The sequence below is a fragment of the Haliotis cracherodii genome, unplaced genomic scaffold (genome assembly GCF_022045235.1).
Source record: "Haliotis cracherodii isolate W230 unplaced genomic scaffold, xgHalCrac1.p SCAF_18, whole genome shotgun sequence".
Classification (NCBI taxonomy): Eukaryota; Metazoa; Mollusca; class Gastropoda; order Lepetellida; family Haliotidae; genus Haliotis; species Haliotis cracherodii.
Window position 1 is genome coordinate 24,175,557 of NW_027266273.1, and position 20,928 is coordinate 24,196,484.

The 20,928-nt window shown below is 38.4% G+C and overlaps 1 protein-coding gene across 1 annotated transcript; it reads right to left on the reverse strand.

The window, feature by feature from the left end:
• Positions 1-9,768: 9,768 nt before the first annotated feature.
• Positions 9,769-10,812, reverse strand: LOC139465515 (uncharacterized). Its single transcript, XM_071247234.1, has 2 exons — positions 10,710-10,812; positions 9,769-10,577 (listed from the first exon to the last, which is right to left on the reverse strand). The coding sequence occupies exons 1-2, from the start codon at positions 10,810-10,812 to the stop codon at positions 9,769-9,771; spliced, it is 912 nt and encodes a 303-aa protein (XP_071103335.1).
• Positions 10,813-20,928: the final 10,116 nt, after the last annotated feature.

The window sequence follows — 20,928 nt, forward strand, 5'->3', positions numbered from 1 at the left end:
ACAGTGAAGGATAAAAACAAAAGAATACAAAAAATGGCTTTCTGGAAACTGGAAAAATATTTTCATGGGACAAAAGATCTTTCCTCAATTGCAAATTTAAATAAGAGAAACTTTACATATGCTTAATTGATGAACCAAATAATATTTCATATTTATGCATGCTGGGAATGATGTGGAATTTTAACGCCCTGTTTTGAATGTATTAACATAATAAATCCTAAATAACCCTGAAATTTAACCAGCTATGTGTATGGGCATAGGATATGGATGTGGTCATCTCGATGAAGATTGGCCTCAATGTAGAAAGACTTGTTACCCCGGCCCATTGGCCACCGAATTCTAATTCACCAATAACATTTCTGAGTGATGGTACCCTCCATATAGATGTTGTAAAGACAACATGCTATGATTCGTTTTGATAATGCATGATTTTGTGATATTTGAAGCAGATACATTTTTTCAGCGTGCTACTGCAACAATATGAATCGAAACCGCATATTGCTCTCATGAGGCAGTGTTTGATACAGTATTTGCTCACAAGCAAGTGTTCGATTGGATTAGAGTAATTAAACCCCAAGCTTTCCAAAAGAAGTAAATTATTAAATATTTCAATAACTTTAACTAATACCTAGCAGTATTATTGTTATATTCTTGACCTATGAGATGTTGTACTGACCTATGTACCTATGAGGTGTTGCGCCTTCGCAAAAGAAGGAGTGGTTGTGCGTTGTGTTTAACGCTGCTTTGGACAATATTTGCGTGTAAGGGTAATGGGGAAAAGAAATGACACAGACCTTAGACGTGTTTAGTAGATGTTTCTTGGGCTAGTGAGGAGTTTTGTCGCATGTATTGATGCTACGGCCAATGTAGAGTAAGAACTAGTCATTGCACCAACGTAACTCACTAGTTACACGTACTTACTGCCATCACAGGGGCGATATGATGCTGAGGCGGGGTCTAGTCAATAAGCAACACCAAATACTACTTTCCCTACATATTCACTTAGTTATGTATGGAAACGTATTAGTCCAAAACTACCATCTACGTAGATGGAGGTATTATCTACGTAGAGATTACAAAATGTAGACTGTTGCACAAATACGGTCCAAGGTACATTTGAGACCGATGAATTGCTCACTAACTCACAATCTAATAATTGCAACAAAACCAAAATGTGCACAGCGACATGAATTGGACAGACCAACTCTGATGGTTTGTCTCATAATTTTGGACACCCGAATAAGAAAATTGTTTAACAAACGATCATCATATTGTTGACATTTTTCGCCATCCCATACCAGGGAGGACCAGTCGCTCATAGCCAGGTGGGCGAGTTTCATGTGCGAAAGTGACGTAAGGCTTGCTGAGCAAACCATAGATGCGTGATTGCTATACCTGAAACAATGAGAACATCACTCGAAGCGAAGTCAATTATTTGCAACGTCTTCAGTTTTTTTAAAAAAAGAATGTGAAAGAGGTATACCACAATATGCTTTGAAAAAGTATCGTTTACGAACTACACGTGCAGATGGGATAACAGAAGGGAATTTAAAAACTATGTTAAAAAAGTGTACTGATTCAACCTGCAGTGACACACCTGAGGGGACCATCTCAAAACACAAGCGATGTTTTAAAGTCGATTCATTTCAACAAGAGATGGTTAAGAACGCCATTAAGACTCTGTATAAACAAAATATCTGTTTATCTCTCCGTACTCTAAAAACATATATGGAGACAAATCATTCTTTGACCATCACAAAATATCCGTTATGGAAATTGCTACACCAATTTGGTTTCCGTTACAAAAAAGTAGGCTCCGAAAATAGACATGCATTATGCAAGAGGTCTGATATTGTTCGACTAAGGAACCATTTCTTACGCACAATACGAGAAAAACGTTACGAAGGTTATGAGCCCGTATACTTGGACGAAACGTGGGTAAACGCTTCCCATACCACAGGAACACAATGGTTACCTAGCTCCTCTTCTGATTTCTGTGCAGGAAATTGCCACTTGGCAAGGGTGAGCGGCTTATTGTGCTCCATGCTGGCTACAAGAGTCGGGGATTCCTACCAGGCTGTTTGCTAGTCTTCAAGGCCAAATCCAAGGACAACCGAGACTATCATACCGAAATGAACGGAGCGGTATTCCCAGAATGTGTTAAAACTCAACTGGTACCGGTATTGCCCCCCAAGAGTCTGGTTGTCATGGACAGTGCTCCATATCATGGCGTTCAGGTACCTAACACAAAAGCCCCAACGTCTAAGGAAGGGCGATATGATAGAATGGTTGACACACAAAGCAATACCGTATCCACAAAAAGCAACGAAAGCTGTTCTGTATGATATTATAAAGTCTAATAAAACCACACCTGTCTATAAAGTTGACGAGTATCTTAAAGAACATGGCCATTCAGTTTTGCGATTGCCGCCCTATCATTGCGATTTAAACCCAATAGAACTAATTTGGGGTATCATTAAATCGGATGTTGCCAGGCAAAATACAACATTCAAACTGCGGGATGTACAGAAACTGGTTCAACAATCAATAGACACCATCACGCAGGAAACGTGGCAAAAGTGTGTTGAGAAAGTTGAGAATGAAATAGAGAGACAATATTGGGATCATAGTGGATTGGACCATGCCACAATCAAGCCAGTGACCATCAGGGTAGACTCGGACAGCGGCGAAAGCGATTCGGACAACAGCGACACCGATTCCGAATGCACTGTCACGGCTTCAGAAACCTGTCTCATAATTTCTGTCTGTCGCTGTCCAATTCATGTCGCTGTGCACATTTTGGTTTTGTTGCAATTATTAGATTTTGAGTTAGTGAGCAATTCATTGGTCTCAGATGGAATCAAACGGACTGTACAATTGTCTGAAGTACATTTGACTCAAAGGCTAATTTCCCTGTAGCCATGGCATGTATATGTCTCCATAACTTAATTGTCATTATTTATAAGACACTTATCCCCGTTGTTAATCCTCACCAACATTTCATTGCATTTTGACTGTCAGTCACTCTGACTACCATATCACTTGCCTTTAGCTACTGCTTTTTATAGTATGGCATTTATTGCCTTAATTGATCATCCCCTGAACTGTGTTGGTTAATCACGCCCATATGTCCAATGTCCAAAGCAACGTCATTGTCTCTTTGTCTGTCCATTGTTGTTCATTACTATATATGTGTTACTATTATATGGTGTTAGTCAAGCTTGGAATCCGAACATGGGTGTGAGGACGACCTCGAGCAGGATGTGCCGCTCGTAGGAAACGTCCTGAGGTTGAGCTGGAGCTCCGCTCACATCATGTATGCCTGAGCTGGAAGGTCTGCAAATCGCTGTGTTTGTGTTGTCAGAGCAGGTATTCTGCTCAGTGTGCAATTGTTGTTTATTGTTCGCATGTTGTGCATAAATCGTTCCGGGACGTGATGTCGATTTTTTGCCTTTTTTCCCCCAAGAGCTAATTCCCCGTCAACATGCACGTTGACAGCTGTTTCAAACCAATCCACGTACCGCTGACGTTGCTAAGGTTATAATACAGCTATGTGTGTGAGATGAATATCATGCTATGAGCAAAATATGAGGTTGCGATGACCAGACACCACTGAAAATACATTTAAACAACCGATCATTCGACTGTGGGAACGTGCGTTAAGTGAGCTTAGATGAAATGGGATTTGACGTCGCGTCCACGATTATTGCACTTATATAGCGACGTGCATGTACGTGTGTGTGGCTGCTTGTACTAGTCCGGAGTAATGTCGATTTTATAGTGTTAGCTCACTGAGATACCATGCCGCAGTTTAACATGAATACCCCACACAGACACAGTATGACTGACACAGCGCCGACCAGTCCTTGTTTTAGCCCCATAATGCTGAATGACAGGGCAACAACAAGTGCCATATTTTAACGTATTTTGGTATGACGCGGCCGAGGATCGAACTCCGGACTTTCCGCTCTCCGGGCGGACGCTCTACGACTAGACCACTGAAGCATTAACGAATGTTAAGAATAAATCCTTTTACATATAAATGAATATATCTTAGATAAACCTTTTTATGTAGTTGATAAGGGCTCGTCCTTCTCTCTCGACATCCCTTGATGATAGACATATGTTGTCTACGTGGTAGAACTATGAAGCAGGTTTTGGCAGTGTAATATACATTGTATTTAAAACTACAATCACAACTCACCACAACCACCCCTACTTCCCAACCCATGCCTCACAAGCAACATATCCAAGCCCAGGCCCACTACCTTCAACCCCTCCCCTGCCAACCACCCTGTACCCACACCACATCATCACACAGTGCAGCTTTTCTTGCAAACGAAATACTAACACTTAAAACTGCCCCATCAGCCGCAACCACACCCATAACTCACAAACAACAAACAATATCATCGAGCTCACAGAGCTGCCATACTCTGTAAAAACCCATTGCACAAAACACCAAGCATAGCTAAAAAGTTCAGGGTCCACTTGCACAGAACAATCTTAGCGCTACAATTATTGTAAGTTCTTAAGATCGCAATCTTAGGCTACAATCGCCATGTTGGTTAAGATCATTGTAAGCTACAATCGAAACTTGGTACGGACCCTAGATAGCTTAGATCGTTGAAAAAATGGCATTGCCCGGCAGGGTCTCTTTCACACAAATAATCTGCTTTAGGTTCACACATTGCCTCTTTATTTTGTTAACTTTAAGTGGTTAAAGCGTTCGCTCGTCACGCCGAAGCCCCGGGTTCGATTCCCGATATGGGTACATTATGTGAAGCCCATTTCTGGTGTCCCCCGCCGTGATATTGTTGGAATATTGCTAAAAGCGGCGTAAAATCTAACTCACTCACTTACACTAACTTTATGACTCGAATCGACACCTCAACAACATGAAGAATGCACCACAGATTTAACGTCAGACATATAGATAATATCGATTGTGAACCACATAACTATCGAGTCGATAACCAAAATTACTATTCCGACCCGACACAATTCTGAAAGAAGTGTGGAACAACATACCTTTTCGCTATATAGAGCCAAATTTATGAATGTATTTATTCGTATTTCAACACTTTTAATAAAAAATGAGTAGGTCTCTAGTTAAAATCAAATAATTCCTGAATCATAACAAAAGAACCGTGGAGATCCGGGGTAGAATAGGTCTTCGGCAACCCATGCTTGCCGTGAAAGACGACTATGCTTGTCGTAAATGGTGACTAACGGAATCGGGTGGTCAGGCTAGCTGAGTTGATTGATGCATGTCATCGATCCCAATTTCGTGGATCGATGCTCATTATGTCAATCACTGGTGTGTCTGTTCCAGTATTTACAGACCGCCGTAAAGCTGGAATATTGCTGAGTGCGGCGTTAAACAACGAACAAACAAAACAGTTATGATTCTTTTTTCAAGGATCCTCAATTGTATACATTTTATTTACCAATGAAGACTTAAAATACTACTACAATTAAACAATTAAACAATTAAACATAGTCCGCCCAGATCGCCGGCCGCGTCATACCAAAAGACGTTAATTGTACTTGTTGTTGCCCTGCCTGGTGCTCGACATTAATGGGCTAAAACAATGACTGGTCGGCTCGGAGTCAGTATTCTGTGTCTGAGTCGGGAATTCATGTTAAACAGCGGCATGGTATCTCAGTTAGCTTGCACACTATAAACATTCCAGACTAGCACAAGCAGCCACACACGCACGTGCATGCACGTCTCTATATAATTTGCCATTATCTTGGACGCGACGTTAAACCCCATTTCACCTCACCTAAACTACTTTGTATGCATGTAATATAGGCCTATGGCCTTCTCTGTATTTAGAAACAAAGATTGATTGATTGTAATAGGATTAATAAGTTGTCATCTATAAAGTTGTTCAAATTAGTCTGTTGCAATTTCCTTGACATTCGAGGTAGATGGGTTATTCTTCAGACATTGATGAATGACTGTCACGTTTGTATTTCAACACTGTCACTGATATATTCTATGTGTGATTGTTTTTATTGTGTTTCTATGTATTCAGGGTGAACATGTGTATCTGACCTCCGTATCTACGATTGTTTCAGTGAATAAAGATTCAGTATTCAGCTGTGTGTCCTTTACTTATTCAGACCAAAGTCCGACAAGAACACATCCGAACAGCCTGTAAACAGTTTTGTTTGTGTGTTTGTGTAACGCCGCACTCTGCTATATGACGGCGGTCTGTTAATAATCGAGTCTGGACCAGACAATTCAAAATGACTGACATCATGAGCATTGATCTACGTAAGTGGGATACGATGACATGCATCAACCAATTCAGGGAGCCGTTTTTTGTTTATGATATACACACACAGGCACGCACAAGTACGCACGCGCACACGCACCTGCCCCCGCATACGTATGCACATACAGACGAGCATGTTTTTTAAATATATTTTACATATGTCTTGTCAGTCCCCATACATCAAAGCTTATGCAGTGTTTATAATACATGTATCGGATTCAATACCAGATGCACTGACGGATATGCATTGCCCAATGAAGGAACGTTTAGCTATATCATGAACTGTTTTTTGACGAGGTAGTTAATTTTTCATAGGTTTCTTACCGGTGAGAAGACCCGTGAAGGTCCGGGGTAGAATAGATCTTCAGCAACCCATGCTTGTCGTTAAAGGTGACTATGCTTGTCGTAAGTGGTCAGATGTAACTGATGTTATATTGGGATAACACTTCCTTTGTAAAGTACAATCCTCAAAAGTATTAGATTTTGTACTTTACTAAGGAAGTGTTATCCCAATATAACATTTGTTACAGTTTTCTATGTTCGACAGAAACATTCAGAACAGAACTGTTTTACTCGGGTCGAGAATCTCGGTATATGTGGCAGACATTCTTGTCCGGGATTGATAAATGTCATCGTATCCAAATTTCGTGGATCGATGCTCATGATATCAATCACTGGCTTGTCTGGTCCAGACTCGATTATTTACAGACAGCCGGAATATCGCTGCAATACAGCTACAAATAAACAACGAACAAAGAAACAAAGAAATAAACAAAGTATTGAGAATGTAAACGTGAATGCCTCAGCTTTTCAGTCATGTGTGGTCATTCGGTCTTACATATGTTTCCAAAGTATATATTATTGTTAAATTCAATACGTGATGTTGGTATTCTCTTGTAGTATAGGGATGATATTGCTTTTAGTTGAGAAAGGGACATTGGGATACACGCTAATTTTGCTATTAGATGTAGCAGGTAAACGTTATACTTGCACTACTCTCATATATCTTCGGGCTTGGTTTGGGATGGAGCATTTGCTATTTGGAGGGAGTGGGATGGGCTGCCAAGGATTCAAAAAACTAATTTATCCCCAGGTTTTAGCCCTAAAAGTAACTTGTGGTTGGATGTCCTGAAATAATGTCTGGTAAAGTAAACTCAAATAGTGGGACTCTTGGGACACAAACTGCGTGTGTTGTAGCAGGGGCCGATACGCTGTCCTGTGTCAAACAAGAATCCCGGTCAAACATATTGGATAGTGGGTACGGTAGAAGTTACTGATAAGTCATAACAGTGTCACAAACTGGAGCATTAATCTGTTTGATTAATTATCATATAATTCATTTATATACCGTACTTATCCAAACATATATGTCCAAAGGCGTTTATGTTATATGTGTTCCTCGATCAGTGGATCCGTATTCATTCCGGTCGTCATTCTCAACTCCCTCGGGTGTATACAGTCCTTGCCACCTATAAACGATAGGTTTTCACACCCATCTCATATATAGGGGTACCCGTGAAGATCCTAGGTAGAATAGGTCTTCAGCAACCCATGCTTGCCGTAAAAGGTGACTAAGCTTCTCGTAAGAGGCGACTAACGGGATCGGGTGGTCAGGCTCGCTGACTTTATTGATGCATGTCATCGTATCCCAATTGCGTGGCTCGATGCTCATATTGCTCATGATTCTCATGATTGTCTGGTCCAGACTCGATTATGCACAAGTCGCTGTCAGAAAGCTGGAATATTGCTGGGTGCGGCGTTAAACGACAAATAAACAAACAAACATATATCGGGTACCCGTCCCTGTTAGGTAAACAGGGGTACATTTAACTAAGTAACCAGCCCATAGTAAAATGACACGTTTTGACACTTGTGTTACGGGTGTATGTACCTTTTCGTGTTTTTTTTGCTTGTTTTTGTTTTGTCTTTTGTTGAACGCCGCACTCAGCAATATTCCAGCTTTATGACGGCGGTCTGTAAATAATCGAGTCTGGACCAGACAATCCAGTGATTGATATCATGAGCATCGATTCACGCAATTGGGATCTATGACATGCATCTAGCAAGTCAGCGAGCCTGACCACCCGATCCTGTTAGTCGCCTTTAACGGCAAGCATAGTCACCATTTACGGCAAGCATGGGTTGCTGAAGACCTATTCTACCCCGGAATCTTCACGGGTCTATTTGTGTTTTAACCAACAGATGAGTGTTTGGAGTGCACATAGTGAATGTAATGTACACTCGGGGTATTGACGGCACCGTGAAGACCTGCTTGTCTCGCGCTTTAGACCGCTCGGCCCCTCCACCCCACTAATGTGAGGAGAGTTGAAATGTTCTTTAACGTCGTGTCAAAGATTATTGCACTTATATAGCGACGTGCATGCACGTGTGACAGGGACACGACGCCGGGTACAACAAGTACATTCTTTTAACGTCGTTTGGTTTGATGCGACCGGGGATCGAACCCCGGACCTTCCGCTCTCCGGGCGGACGCTCTACCAATAGACCACGGAAGCGGTCAGCCGCAGTGCGAGTCAATCACAGATATATATTCTGTACTTCGTTTGGAGTCAGGGTTGGAGGCTGAACTCTCTGTTCTTCATATTCTTAATAAATCAACAGTAGAATCAGAAACGGGTGGAAGATATATCTGTTTTTCGAGATTTGAATTGCAGAGAAAACGTATTATTTTGTTAAATTGAAGTAGCCCAGTAGTTAAAGTGTTCGCTCGTCACGCCGAAGACCCGGGTTCGATTCCCTACATAGGTACAATGTGTGATGTCCTTTTCTGGTGTCCCCCACCGTGATGTTGTTGAAGTAATACTCACTCACTCTAGTTAAACTGTGTCGGTTGATTCAGTATTATTACCAATCGGTTAGTTGGGATAGACACATCTATTTGTCACAAAATCTAAATTATTTACTGTTTTGACAGCAATTGATTCCGTTACACATAAACAACTGAACCATGTTATATTCCGTGTATGGGATACAGTGTTTACAGCGTTTCAAGTAAAGAATAATTTGTCAAAAAGTATTAAAAAAAACGTGTGTTCTGCTTGTTTATTCTCAATCTAATCTTATATGGCTGAATTTCAGCTGATGACAACTACCTGTCATTTGAATCTTTTGTGTGGGTGGAATAAAACGATAATGATAGATCTGGCAATACTGCCAGGATTCATTAGTTGTAAACAATGCATGAACGGTGTAGAATGTGAAAATATAACGAACTGTGGACTGTAAATCAGTGTTATGTTTTATATTCAAGCAAATCTGTAAAAAAGGAAAATGTACCAATGTTTTGGCCAAAGAAATCCAACACTTGGACATGCGTCATGGATTGAGTGAAACATCAGTCAGTCGTCCAATCTGTGCAGTTCCACAAATTACTCAAGAAGCTTTTTGAAACCCAAAGCTTGCATTATACTATTGATTACACACAAAATATCTCACCATCAAACCTACAGGTAATATGACTCTACATTAACATTTCAGTCTCGTTGTTTGGCGCAACAGAGCCTTTCATTTTGTCCATAGCTACAATGATAATCTTAACAAGAAAAAAGCTGATCTCCATCCCAAGGGGAATTAACGTTAAGATTGTGTTTAGGTTTGTCCGTCCAATGTTTGCATCCACTACTGAAACAATAATAATTAATTTTGCAATGTAAGTACTAAAGGTGTACTCACTAAACTTCCTGACCACAAAAATGTCAATAATGTCAAGCGTTGTCAATAGGACAATAAGAAACCCCAATGATACGCATCCGCCTGCAACTGGCCCCAGTGGCGTGCTGGACAGGGTGGTCATCACCATAGCTAGGGTGAACAGTGCATTACCAAGAATCCAGGTCGCAAAGGCACCAATGGCATTCTCAACAAATAGTATGAACAGCACGTTGTCAACATGCCGTCCCTGCTTCTGTAGCTCGAGCTTGTGTTCGAACCTTGTTCTGTAGCTGAGGACGAGGCACGCGTAGTAACCGAGCTCCGAACCTAGAAGGAAGACGAAGGCTAGTTCCAGAGCCTGTCTATCGATGAGAAACAGCCAGCCGATGTAGAGTAGATCACCCAGGATGTGCACCCAGAAGAAGGCGGGGGTGAAGAGGACGGGGTGGAGGTAGAGAGGCCCATCGGGGCCCTTCCTACAGATCAGGGTCAGCGAAAAGATGAGCCAGAGAATTTGAAGAGCATATAAGAAGGCAAAGACGTAGATAGACCATCGGGCTTTCCTGAACACGTTGTTATAAAGGTTGAACACATTGTTTGTTGTATCCAGGAAAATGTCTGAAATTTGATATCAAAGAATTCAATTTTTTACACAAAAATGTACAGCATGTATGGAATCCTTGAGTATACGTTATAATATTTCTTACATGTACCAAGAGATGGTACTATGGGTGGACTGAGTGTAATTACCTGATCCTCCAAGCTCGGCAAAGAAGGTGAGTATGACTGACACCACAAACACAAGCAGGGTCGAGACGTTGAGAAGAATCAGGGAGGTGCCCGACCACTTCATTGTAAATGAGGCTCACTAAGTAACAAAAGATAACACGTAGAGGAACAACCATTTGAGTGAGCGAATGATTAAAATGTAAGGTTGTATCAGCATTAATTCAGTCATATAGCGACGACAACACGTTTCAATATCCAACGCATGCCAAAAAGATACATCACTGATTTAATAACAATATTTCAGTACAACAATGCTCAACAGTGCGTTGGATTAAAACAATAGCTGACGATAGTTACCTCGATTATGATAGGTATTTCATGTCACACAGAGGCACAATCACGTTAACTTCCAAAAAGTAGAGACTTCAATTAGATGCCTTGGTAAAGTGAAGTGGTAACATGTTGGTAACATGTTGGCAAAGTGAGTGGACTGGGGAACGTACAAGGAACATGTTGGCAAAGTGAGTTGGCTGGGGAACGTACAAGGAACACGTTGGCAAAGTGGGTGGACTGGGGAACGTACAAGGAACATGTTGATAAAGTGAGTGGACTGGGGAACGTACAAGGAACACGTTGGCAAAGTGAGTGGACTGGGGAACGTACAATGAACATATTGGCAAAGTGAGTGGGCTGGGGAATGTACAAGGAACATGTTGGCAAAGTGAGTGGACCTGGGAATGTACAAGGAACATGTTGGCAAAGTAAGTGGACTGGGGAACGTACAAGGAACATGTTGGCAAAGTGAGTGGGCTGGGGAAAGTGAGTGGACTGAGTAGCTTACAAGAAATATGTTGGCAAAGTGAGTGGACTGAGTAGCTTACAAGAAATATGTTGGCAAAGTGAGTGGACTGAGTAGCTTACAAGGAACATGTTGGTAAAGTGGGCGGACTGGGGAACGTACAAGGAACATGTTGGCAAAGTGAGTGGACTGGGGAACGTACAAGGAACATGTTGATAAAGTGAGTGGACTGGGGAACGTACAAGGAACACGTTGGCAAAGTGAGTGGACTGAGTAGCTTACAAGGAACTTGTTGGCAAAGTGAGTGGACTGGGTAGCTTACAAGAAATATGTTGGCAAAGTGAGTGGACTGAGTAGCTTACAAGAAATATGTTGGTAAAGTGAGTGGACTGAGTAGCTTACAAGAAATATGTTGGTAAAGTGGGCGGACTGGGGAACTTACAAGAAACATGTTGGTTTGAAACCACGTAGGCGAGTCTACAGTGGCGACGCCGTCAGCACTGTGTGATGCTGAAAATAACAACTCTGTACGTAAATATAAGTGACAAAGCCCCTTGTCCATATTCATAGAAATCTCAGTCAAAAGCAAAGTCGATGGTACGATTCCGACTATATCATGAACATGTGTTTATGAATCACTATCAAACAGTGATGACAACATGTTTTCGAATATATTTGAGCGTATCCTTTTGAAAGCTACATTGGGGCATTGTACGCTATAACCCCGACCAAACAATATTTTGAGCAAGAATATGTCTGCCCTTGTCATTTTCGAAATAGGAAATCAATATAACCACGTAATGATATGTGACAGATTATTCTGAACGTCAATAGACATCGCAGGCAGAGAGTTAAAAATAGGATGTCCGAGTTGGATTGTATCTGACGTTGACGGTTTGAATTCTGTAACTCTAATTTAATTCAACAGGGTGATGATACATCACCCAAAATAAACAATGTTGGTTGTTGGTTGGTTTGTTTTTTAACGCCGCGCTCAGCAATAATTTAGCTGTATGACGGCGGTCTGTAAATAATCGAGTCTGGACCAGACAATCCAGTGATTAATATTATGAGTATCGATCCATGCCATTAGGATCAATGACATGCATCAATCAAGTCAGCAAGCCTGACTACCCGACCCCTTTAGTCGCCTCTTACGGCAAGTCGCCTCTTACGGTTGTTCTTGATCATGAAAGATTTCGCGAACAACTGGTATCATCACTTATTGGAGGTGATTCATAAACACATTCTTATCAAATAGTCGGAAAAGTTCCTAGTTATTGTGTGGATTGTATGGTTTGGTCGCTCTTATTTACTGTCATAGGACTGCCTATCATCATCTATGACGTTAATGTTTCTCGAAAGCTTGGACATTGCTGACAACGCCTTGAAAAAAGGGCAAGGTCACCGTGGAACAGATTATGAGAAACGGCAATAAACATACGTGAGAAATGATCAACTCGGCTAAAGATGACCGCACACAAACCACATTTAAAACATCATTTCAAACAATAAACATGTCCAATAAATCGGCATATGTTAACGCAATACATAGTGTTGTTCTAACTATGTAACACCTGCATATACAGGTAATTTATAGAGATGTTGTAACACATACAGGTAGTTTATAGAGATGTTGTTACATATACAGGTAATTTATAGAGATGTTGTTACACATACAGGTAGTTTACAGAGATGTTGTTACATATACAGGTAGTTTACAGAGATGTTGTTACATATACAGGTAATTTATTGAGATGTTGTTACACATACATGTAGTTTATAGAGATGTTGTTACATATACAGGTAATTTATTGAGATGTTGTTACACATACAGGTAGTTTCTAGAGATGTTGTAACATATACAGGGAGGTTATAGAGATGTTGTAACATATACAGGGAGGTTATAGAGATGTTGTAACATATACAGGGAGGTTATAGAGATGTTTAACACTTAAGGGTGGTTTATAATGATGTGGGGTCACGGATGGCCCAGTCGCTAAAGCGCCGCGATTCGCCTTCAGAGTTGCGTGCCTTGGGCACGCTAGAAACCTATGATTGCGGGTTCGAATCCTGGTTCGCCCCAATTATGGTTCTAGGTTTGTCAGCACCATACCCGTGCTCGTGGGTTTCACCGAAGAGGTAAACGTCTGAGACCTGCATCACTTCGGGCTTTCCTCCAGCATTAAGCTGCCTCGCCGTGATATAACTGGAATACTGTTAAAAGCGGCGTTAAACCCAACTTGCAGTGATGTTGAAACATATTCAGGTAATTTATAGAGATGTTGTAACATATACAGATAGTTTATAGAGATGTTGTACCATATACAGATGGTTTATAGAGATGTTGTAACATATACAGATGGTTTGTAGAGAAGTTACATCTACTAGTAGTTAATAGAGATGTTGTAACATATACAGGTAATTTATAGAGATGTTGTAACATATACAGGTAATTTATTGAGATGTTGTTACATATACAGGTAGTTTATAGAGATGTTGTTACACATACAGGTAATTTATAGAGATGTTGTTACACATACAGGTAGTTTATAGAGATGTTGTTACACATACAGGTAGTTTATAGAGATGTTGTAACATATACAGGTAATGTATTGAGATGTTGTTACATATACAGGTAATTTATAGATATGTTGTTACACATACAGGTAGTTTATAGAGATGTTGTTGCATATACAGGAAATTTATAGAGATGTTGTTACACATGCAGGTAGTTTATAGATATGTTGTAACATATACAGGTAATTTATTGAGATGTTGTTACATATACATGTAGTTTATAGAGATGTTGTTACATATACAGGTAATGTATTGAGATGTTGTTACATATACAGGTAATTTATAGAGATGTTGTTACATATACAGGTAGTTTATAGAGATGTTGTTACATATACAGGTAGTTTCTAGAGATGTTACATACACTTGTAGTTTATAGAGATGTTGTAACATATACAGGTAATTTATTGAGATGTTGTTACATATACATGTAGTTTATAGAGATGTTGTTACATATACAGGTAAGTTATTGAGATGTTGTTACATATACAGGTAGTTTATAGAGATGTTGTTACACATACAGGTAGTTTATAGAGATGTTGTAACATATACAGGTAATGTATTGAGATGTTGTTACATATACAGGTAATTTATAGATATGTTGTTACACATACAGGTAGTTTATAGAGATGTTGTTACATATACAGGTAATTTATAGAGATGTTGTTACACATACAGGTAGTTTATAGAGATGTTGTAACATATACAGGTAGTTTATTGAGATGTTGTTACACATACAGGTAGTTTATAGAGATGTTGTTACATATACAGGAAATTTATAGAGATGTTGTAACACATACAGGTAGTTTATAGATATGTTGTAACATATACAGGTAATTTATTGAGATGTTGTTACATATACAGGGAGGTTATAGAGATGTTGTAACATATACAGGGAGGTTATAGAGATGTTGTAACATATACAGGGAGGTTATAGAGATGTTGTAACATATACAGGGAGGTTATAGAGATGTTGTAACATATACAGGTAATTTATTGAGATGCTGTTACACATACAGGTAGTTTATAGAGATGTTGTTACATATACAGGTAGTTTATAGAGATGTTGTTACACATACAGGTAGTTTATAGAAATGTTGTAACATATACAGGTAATGTATTGAGATGTTGTTACATATACAGGTAATTTATAGATATGTTGTTACACATACAGGTAGTTTATAGAGATGTTGTTGCATATACAGGAAATTTATAGAGATGTTGTTACACATGCAGGTAGTTTATAGATATGTTGTAACATATACAGGTAATTTATTGAGATGTTGTTACATATACATGTAGTTTATAGAGATGTTGTTACATATACAGGTAATGTATTGAGATGTTGTTACATATACAGGTAATTTATAGAGATGTTGTTACATATACAGGTAGTTTATAGAGATGTTGTTACATATACAGGTAGTTTCTAGAGATGTTACATACACTTGTAGTTTATAGAGATGTTGTAACATATACAGGTAATTTATTGAGATGTTGTTACATATACATGTAGTTTATAGAGATGTTGTTACATATACAGGTAAGTTATTGAGATGTTGTTACATATACAGGTAGTTTATAGAGATGTTGTTACACATACAGGTAGTTTATAGAGATGTTGTAACATATACAGGTAATGTATTGAGATGTTGTTACATATACAGGTAATTTATAGATATGTTGTTACACATACAGGTAGTTTATAGAGATGCTGTTACATATACAGGTAATTTATAGAGATGTTGTTACACATACAGGTAGTTTATAGAGATGTTGTAACATATACAGGTAGTTTATTGAGATGTTGTTACACATACAGGTAGTTTATAGAGATGTTGTTACATATACAGGAAATTTATAGAGATGTTGTAACACATACAGGTAGTTTATAGATATGTTGTAACATATACAGGTAATTTATTGAGATGTTGTTACATATACAGGGAGGTTATAGAGATGTTGTAACATATACAGGGAGGTTATAGAGATGTTGTAACATATACAGGGAGGTTATAGAGATGTTGTAACATATACAGGGAGGTTATAGAGATGTTGTAACATATACAGGTAATTTATTGAGATGCTGTTACACATACAGGTAGTTTATAGAGATGTTGTTACATATACAGGTAGTTTATAGAGATGTTGTTACACATACAGGTAGTTTATAGAGATGTTGTAACATATACAGGTAATGTATTGAGATGTTGTTACATATACAGGTAATTTATAGATATGTTGTTACACATACAGGTAGTTTATAGAGATGTTGTTGCATATACAGGAAATTTATAGAGATGTTGTTACACATGCAGGTAGTTTATAGATATGTTGTAACATATACAGGTAATTTATTGAGATGTTGTTACATATACATGTAGTTTATAGAGATGTTGTTACATATACAGGTAATGTATTGAGATGTTGTTACATATACAGGTAATTTATAGAGATGTTGTTACATATACAGGTAGTTTATAGAGATGTTGTTACATATACAGGTAGTTTCTAGAGATGTTACATACACTTGTAGTTTATAGAGATGTTGTAACATATACAGGTAATTTATTGAGATGTTGTTACATATACATGTAGTTTATAGAGATGTTGTTACATATACAGGTAAGTTATTGAGATGTTGTTACATATACAGGTAATTTATAGAGATGTTGTTACATATACAGGTAGTTTATAGAGATGTTGTTACATATACAGGTAGTTTCTAGAGATGTTACATACACTTGTAGTTTATAGAGATGTTGTAACATATACAGATGGTTTATTGAGATGTTGTAACATATACAGGTAGTTAATAGAGATGTTGTTACATCTACAGGTAGCTTATAGAGATATATACATACAGTGTACACAGATGTTGCAAATTGTATTAATGAACTAAGCCTTACCTCACACACTGAATTGTCATGAAGATTGAAGGTAGATAGAACCTCTTGTCTGGCAAGTGCTATGGTATAAACAGTTGACACCGCCTATCCCGGGGAATAATTTCATCGACCAATCATCAACGTTAGATCTGTGACGGTAGTACTGCGTCTGTCAGGGGATGCCCAACGCTGGATAAACTGTCATGCCATGGATCTCGCCTGAATTGAACATAATGTCGACCTCTCGTTATTGTTGATGCAGCTGATTCTGAGCCAGGAACTCATTGGCCATTCCAAAAGTGTATTCTAACACATAAAACTAACGCAACTATAGGTCTGTATGCAGAAACATACAGAAATTATGAATCAACCATGGGGGGAATGACTCGAATATGAAAAAGGCTAGATGATTCAACTTCAGGATCAACAGATTCCCGTGTTTTTTTTGTCTATAACAGGAATCTTTCCGCTTCAGTAGTACTGCCCCTCCGATACAGTTTCTTGTTATGTTAGTAAGTTGGCTGGGCGTTGATTTTCTCAGATGTGGAAGTTGAGGTGAATCAGGGCAAGATATAGATATACACACCAACATCAATAACATACTTGATGCCGCGCACGTATGGCAGACATTCAAGTCATGCGAAAGTCCAGGGCCAGCGATGTGCCTTGCGTCCGACACATGCTTGACCTGTTTTTGAAATCGTATTGTGATATTTTCTGTACAAGAAAACATTGACAGTCCATACTATCTGTACAAGAACACACTGACGGTCCATAGTATCTGTCCTGGAAAACATGGCGGTCTGTATTATATGTACTAGAAACCATAGACTGTCCATATTATCTGTACGAGAGAACATTGACGGTCCAAAGTATCTCTGTAAGATAACACTGACGGTCTGTATTATCTCTAAAAGAAAAGACTGACGGTCTATATTATCTGTACTAGATAACATTAACGGTCTATATTATCTGTACTAGATATCATTGACGGCCTATATTATCTGTACTAGATATCATTGACGGCCTATATTATCTGTACAAGAAAACATTAATGGTCCATAGTATCTGTACTAGATATCATTGACGGTCTATAGTATCTGTACTAGATATCATTGACGGCCTATATTATCTGTACAAGAAAACATTAATGGTCCATAGTATATGTACTAGATATCATTGACGGTCTATACTATCTGTACAAGAACACATTAACGGTCTATATTATCTGTACTAGATAACATTAATGGTCCATATTATCTGTACTAGATATTGACAGTCAATAGTATCTGTACTGGAAACCGTTGACGTCAATATCATCTGTACTACAAAACACAGTTATTATTTCCATTTAACAAAATCACACAGATTTAGACAATGTAATTTTCACTATCACACACATGAGTTTTTATGGTTTATAAACAACTACTATGATAGAGATCTCGTCATAAAATACTGTACGTTGTGATTTACTGCGGATTACGAGTTGATTGTGACATGAATGTTTGTAATGTACCGAGGTGATGCTTTACGAGGGATACGAATTACACATATACAATAACCCTGTATAGCACGTTAAGAGGCAAGTCACGTTTACCAACTGACTGAGTCCGGCTTTCTCCTGTACCTTCAATGCTTGATTATAACACAAAAGGTAAGCACCTGTTTCCTTTTATTGCATATTACAGATGTGTAAATGGTACTGTAAATGAACAGAATTCGTTCTAGCACACACAAGCGCCTGGGGATCAGCGACAACTATTCGGAAGATACGAGTTGGGTGATCCTCGTCTCTGCCTCGTTTAGTCATTGGCGCCATCGGGACTTGAACGTCATCGAAACGCATTATCATCAAATCGAAGCTAACCGAACCACAGAATTAGACCTCGACTCATTAACAGCAGTTAACACTGATGTAAGCTCATACTTTAAGACACGGTACAGGTGTAGTAGGGCGTGGTGTCACACCAAACAGTTGACATCTTCACCGCCTGCTCGCGTGGTCTTCAATTTATTGGTATTTTTAACTTTTTCAGTCAGATAGATAGATAATTTATTCGTACAAAGCTGTGAGGCCACAGGCCCATAGTATACAGCGTTTAGAATGCAGTTTTATACACCATAAACTAATTTCTAACCGACATAGCATGATATAGTATATATATATTGACAAATTGTGTATGACATCAAGTTTAACTGAAGCTTTTAGAATGACAAATCTGTGTTACTTTGATTCACAAAAATCTCTCATTTTTAAGTACAGACTTCTTGTTGTACCTTCAATTAGTTTGTGGGAACTACATCGAAATTGTGTAATTATATATTTTCTAAGATTGACATTAATAAATAAGCTTGTGTGTATATGAGATTTTAAAAACTTATTGCAATTACATTTACTAGAAGAGTCTACAATAGAAAGCGTTTTTGTGAAGGTATATATCTGTTTGCCTGATGGACAACAATACTTTATCTGGGTTTTCTGGTACACATTGTTCATTCCATACATAACTGTATCCACATTCGTTTAACAAACGTTTTACATATTAAAAAAAACAAATTTTGAACTCCATAGCTTTAATATAACAACATCATATTTTCACATTTTCTTGGCAATATGTAAAACGGCATATTTATAATTTTAAACCAATATTTTATTTATTCTAATGTACTGAAACACAAAAAGGTACCCGCCCACTTTCGCCATAGATCATAACACTACACTGTACACAGTACACTGTTTGACACCAAGAAATCTTTTACATGCATACAAGTGTACTAGTCCAATCGCCCTGTACCCATAGAAGCCCAGTATCTCTGAGCCATATTATTAGTTATGGTGTCTTTAGTGGCCGTATACGGTGTTATATTAGGTTAGAAGAAAAATATTTGGCCATATGTTTCCGAAAAGCGTACACTATTTGGTATATTTATCGCACATGTCAAGTCCAACGTACAACCGGTACAAATAAAAGGACCAGTTCATATGTTTCCGATTTAATGTAAACATAAATGTTAACAATGGAAGATATTATGTGAATGTTTAAACAAGTTTTATAGCTAAAATGTATCGAATTTTCATAAAAATGCTAACAATGGAAGATATTATGTGAATGATTAAACAAGTTTTATAGCTAAAATGTATCGAATTTTCATAAAAATGCTCGCATGTTAACAGAACTCTGCGGGCAACTGTAACTTACAGCAGTTCGCTTACCTCTAACGACGGGCTGCTATCAATTCTATTGCTATTTGACGTCATTGACGTCACGTTTCTTGTTTGTGACGCCCTCCAATATTATGTTTATGCTATTTGTAACTCAGTGACCTACGTTGTAAGTTTTTTCTCTCTATACTGTTTATTGATATAGTCACGAACGTGGTTTCTTTAAACATTAATGTCCTTGTGCATCACAATTAATGAAAGTAAAACACAAAACAGTGTCGAATAACGAATTTCTGTACCAGAATTTTCATGTGAAATATATGAGGCAGGTTTTGTAAAGTCCAAAATGGCTGTTACTGACGATATACGGGCTCATATGGGGGTTAGTCGTTCTGCTCTCTGATTGGTCAATCTCACTTTGAGGCATAATAAAAAAGTATAGCAAATAGTTTTCCATAATTTATCTTTAATAATGTGTTATTAGAAAGATCACTCCGGTTTTTAAATTTTGTAATATTCCTAATAATATTTTCTAAGCTTACGTTGCTGCATGACAAGTACACTAGTATTCCTGGATAACTTGCTTGAAAATGAAAGCCCAAGGTATTTATATAATGTGACAGTTACAATTGTTTCCTTCGAAAGACCAGTTTTATTCATATTAACATTAAGTTTCCATTTCTCACAGTATGATTTTAACTGACTGATCAAATGTAAACCTTCATAGTACTTGAAAACATAACAATATTTGTTGTCGTTTGTACTAGTACGGACTTATGCCAGTGTTATGGTGCGAACTCACTGTGATACCAC

What these genes read in the sequence shown, in the direction of transcription:
- LOC139465515 (XM_071247234.1), bottom strand. Translation starts at nt 10,812, where the DNA reads ATGAAGTGGTCGGGCACCTCCCTGATTCTTCTCAACGTCTCGACCCTG. An exon ending in TGCCGAGCTTGGAGGATCAG is followed by an intron (nt 10,578 to 10,709) that starts GTAATTACACTC and finishes ATCAAATTTCAG; the next exon opens with ACATTTTCCTGGATACAACA.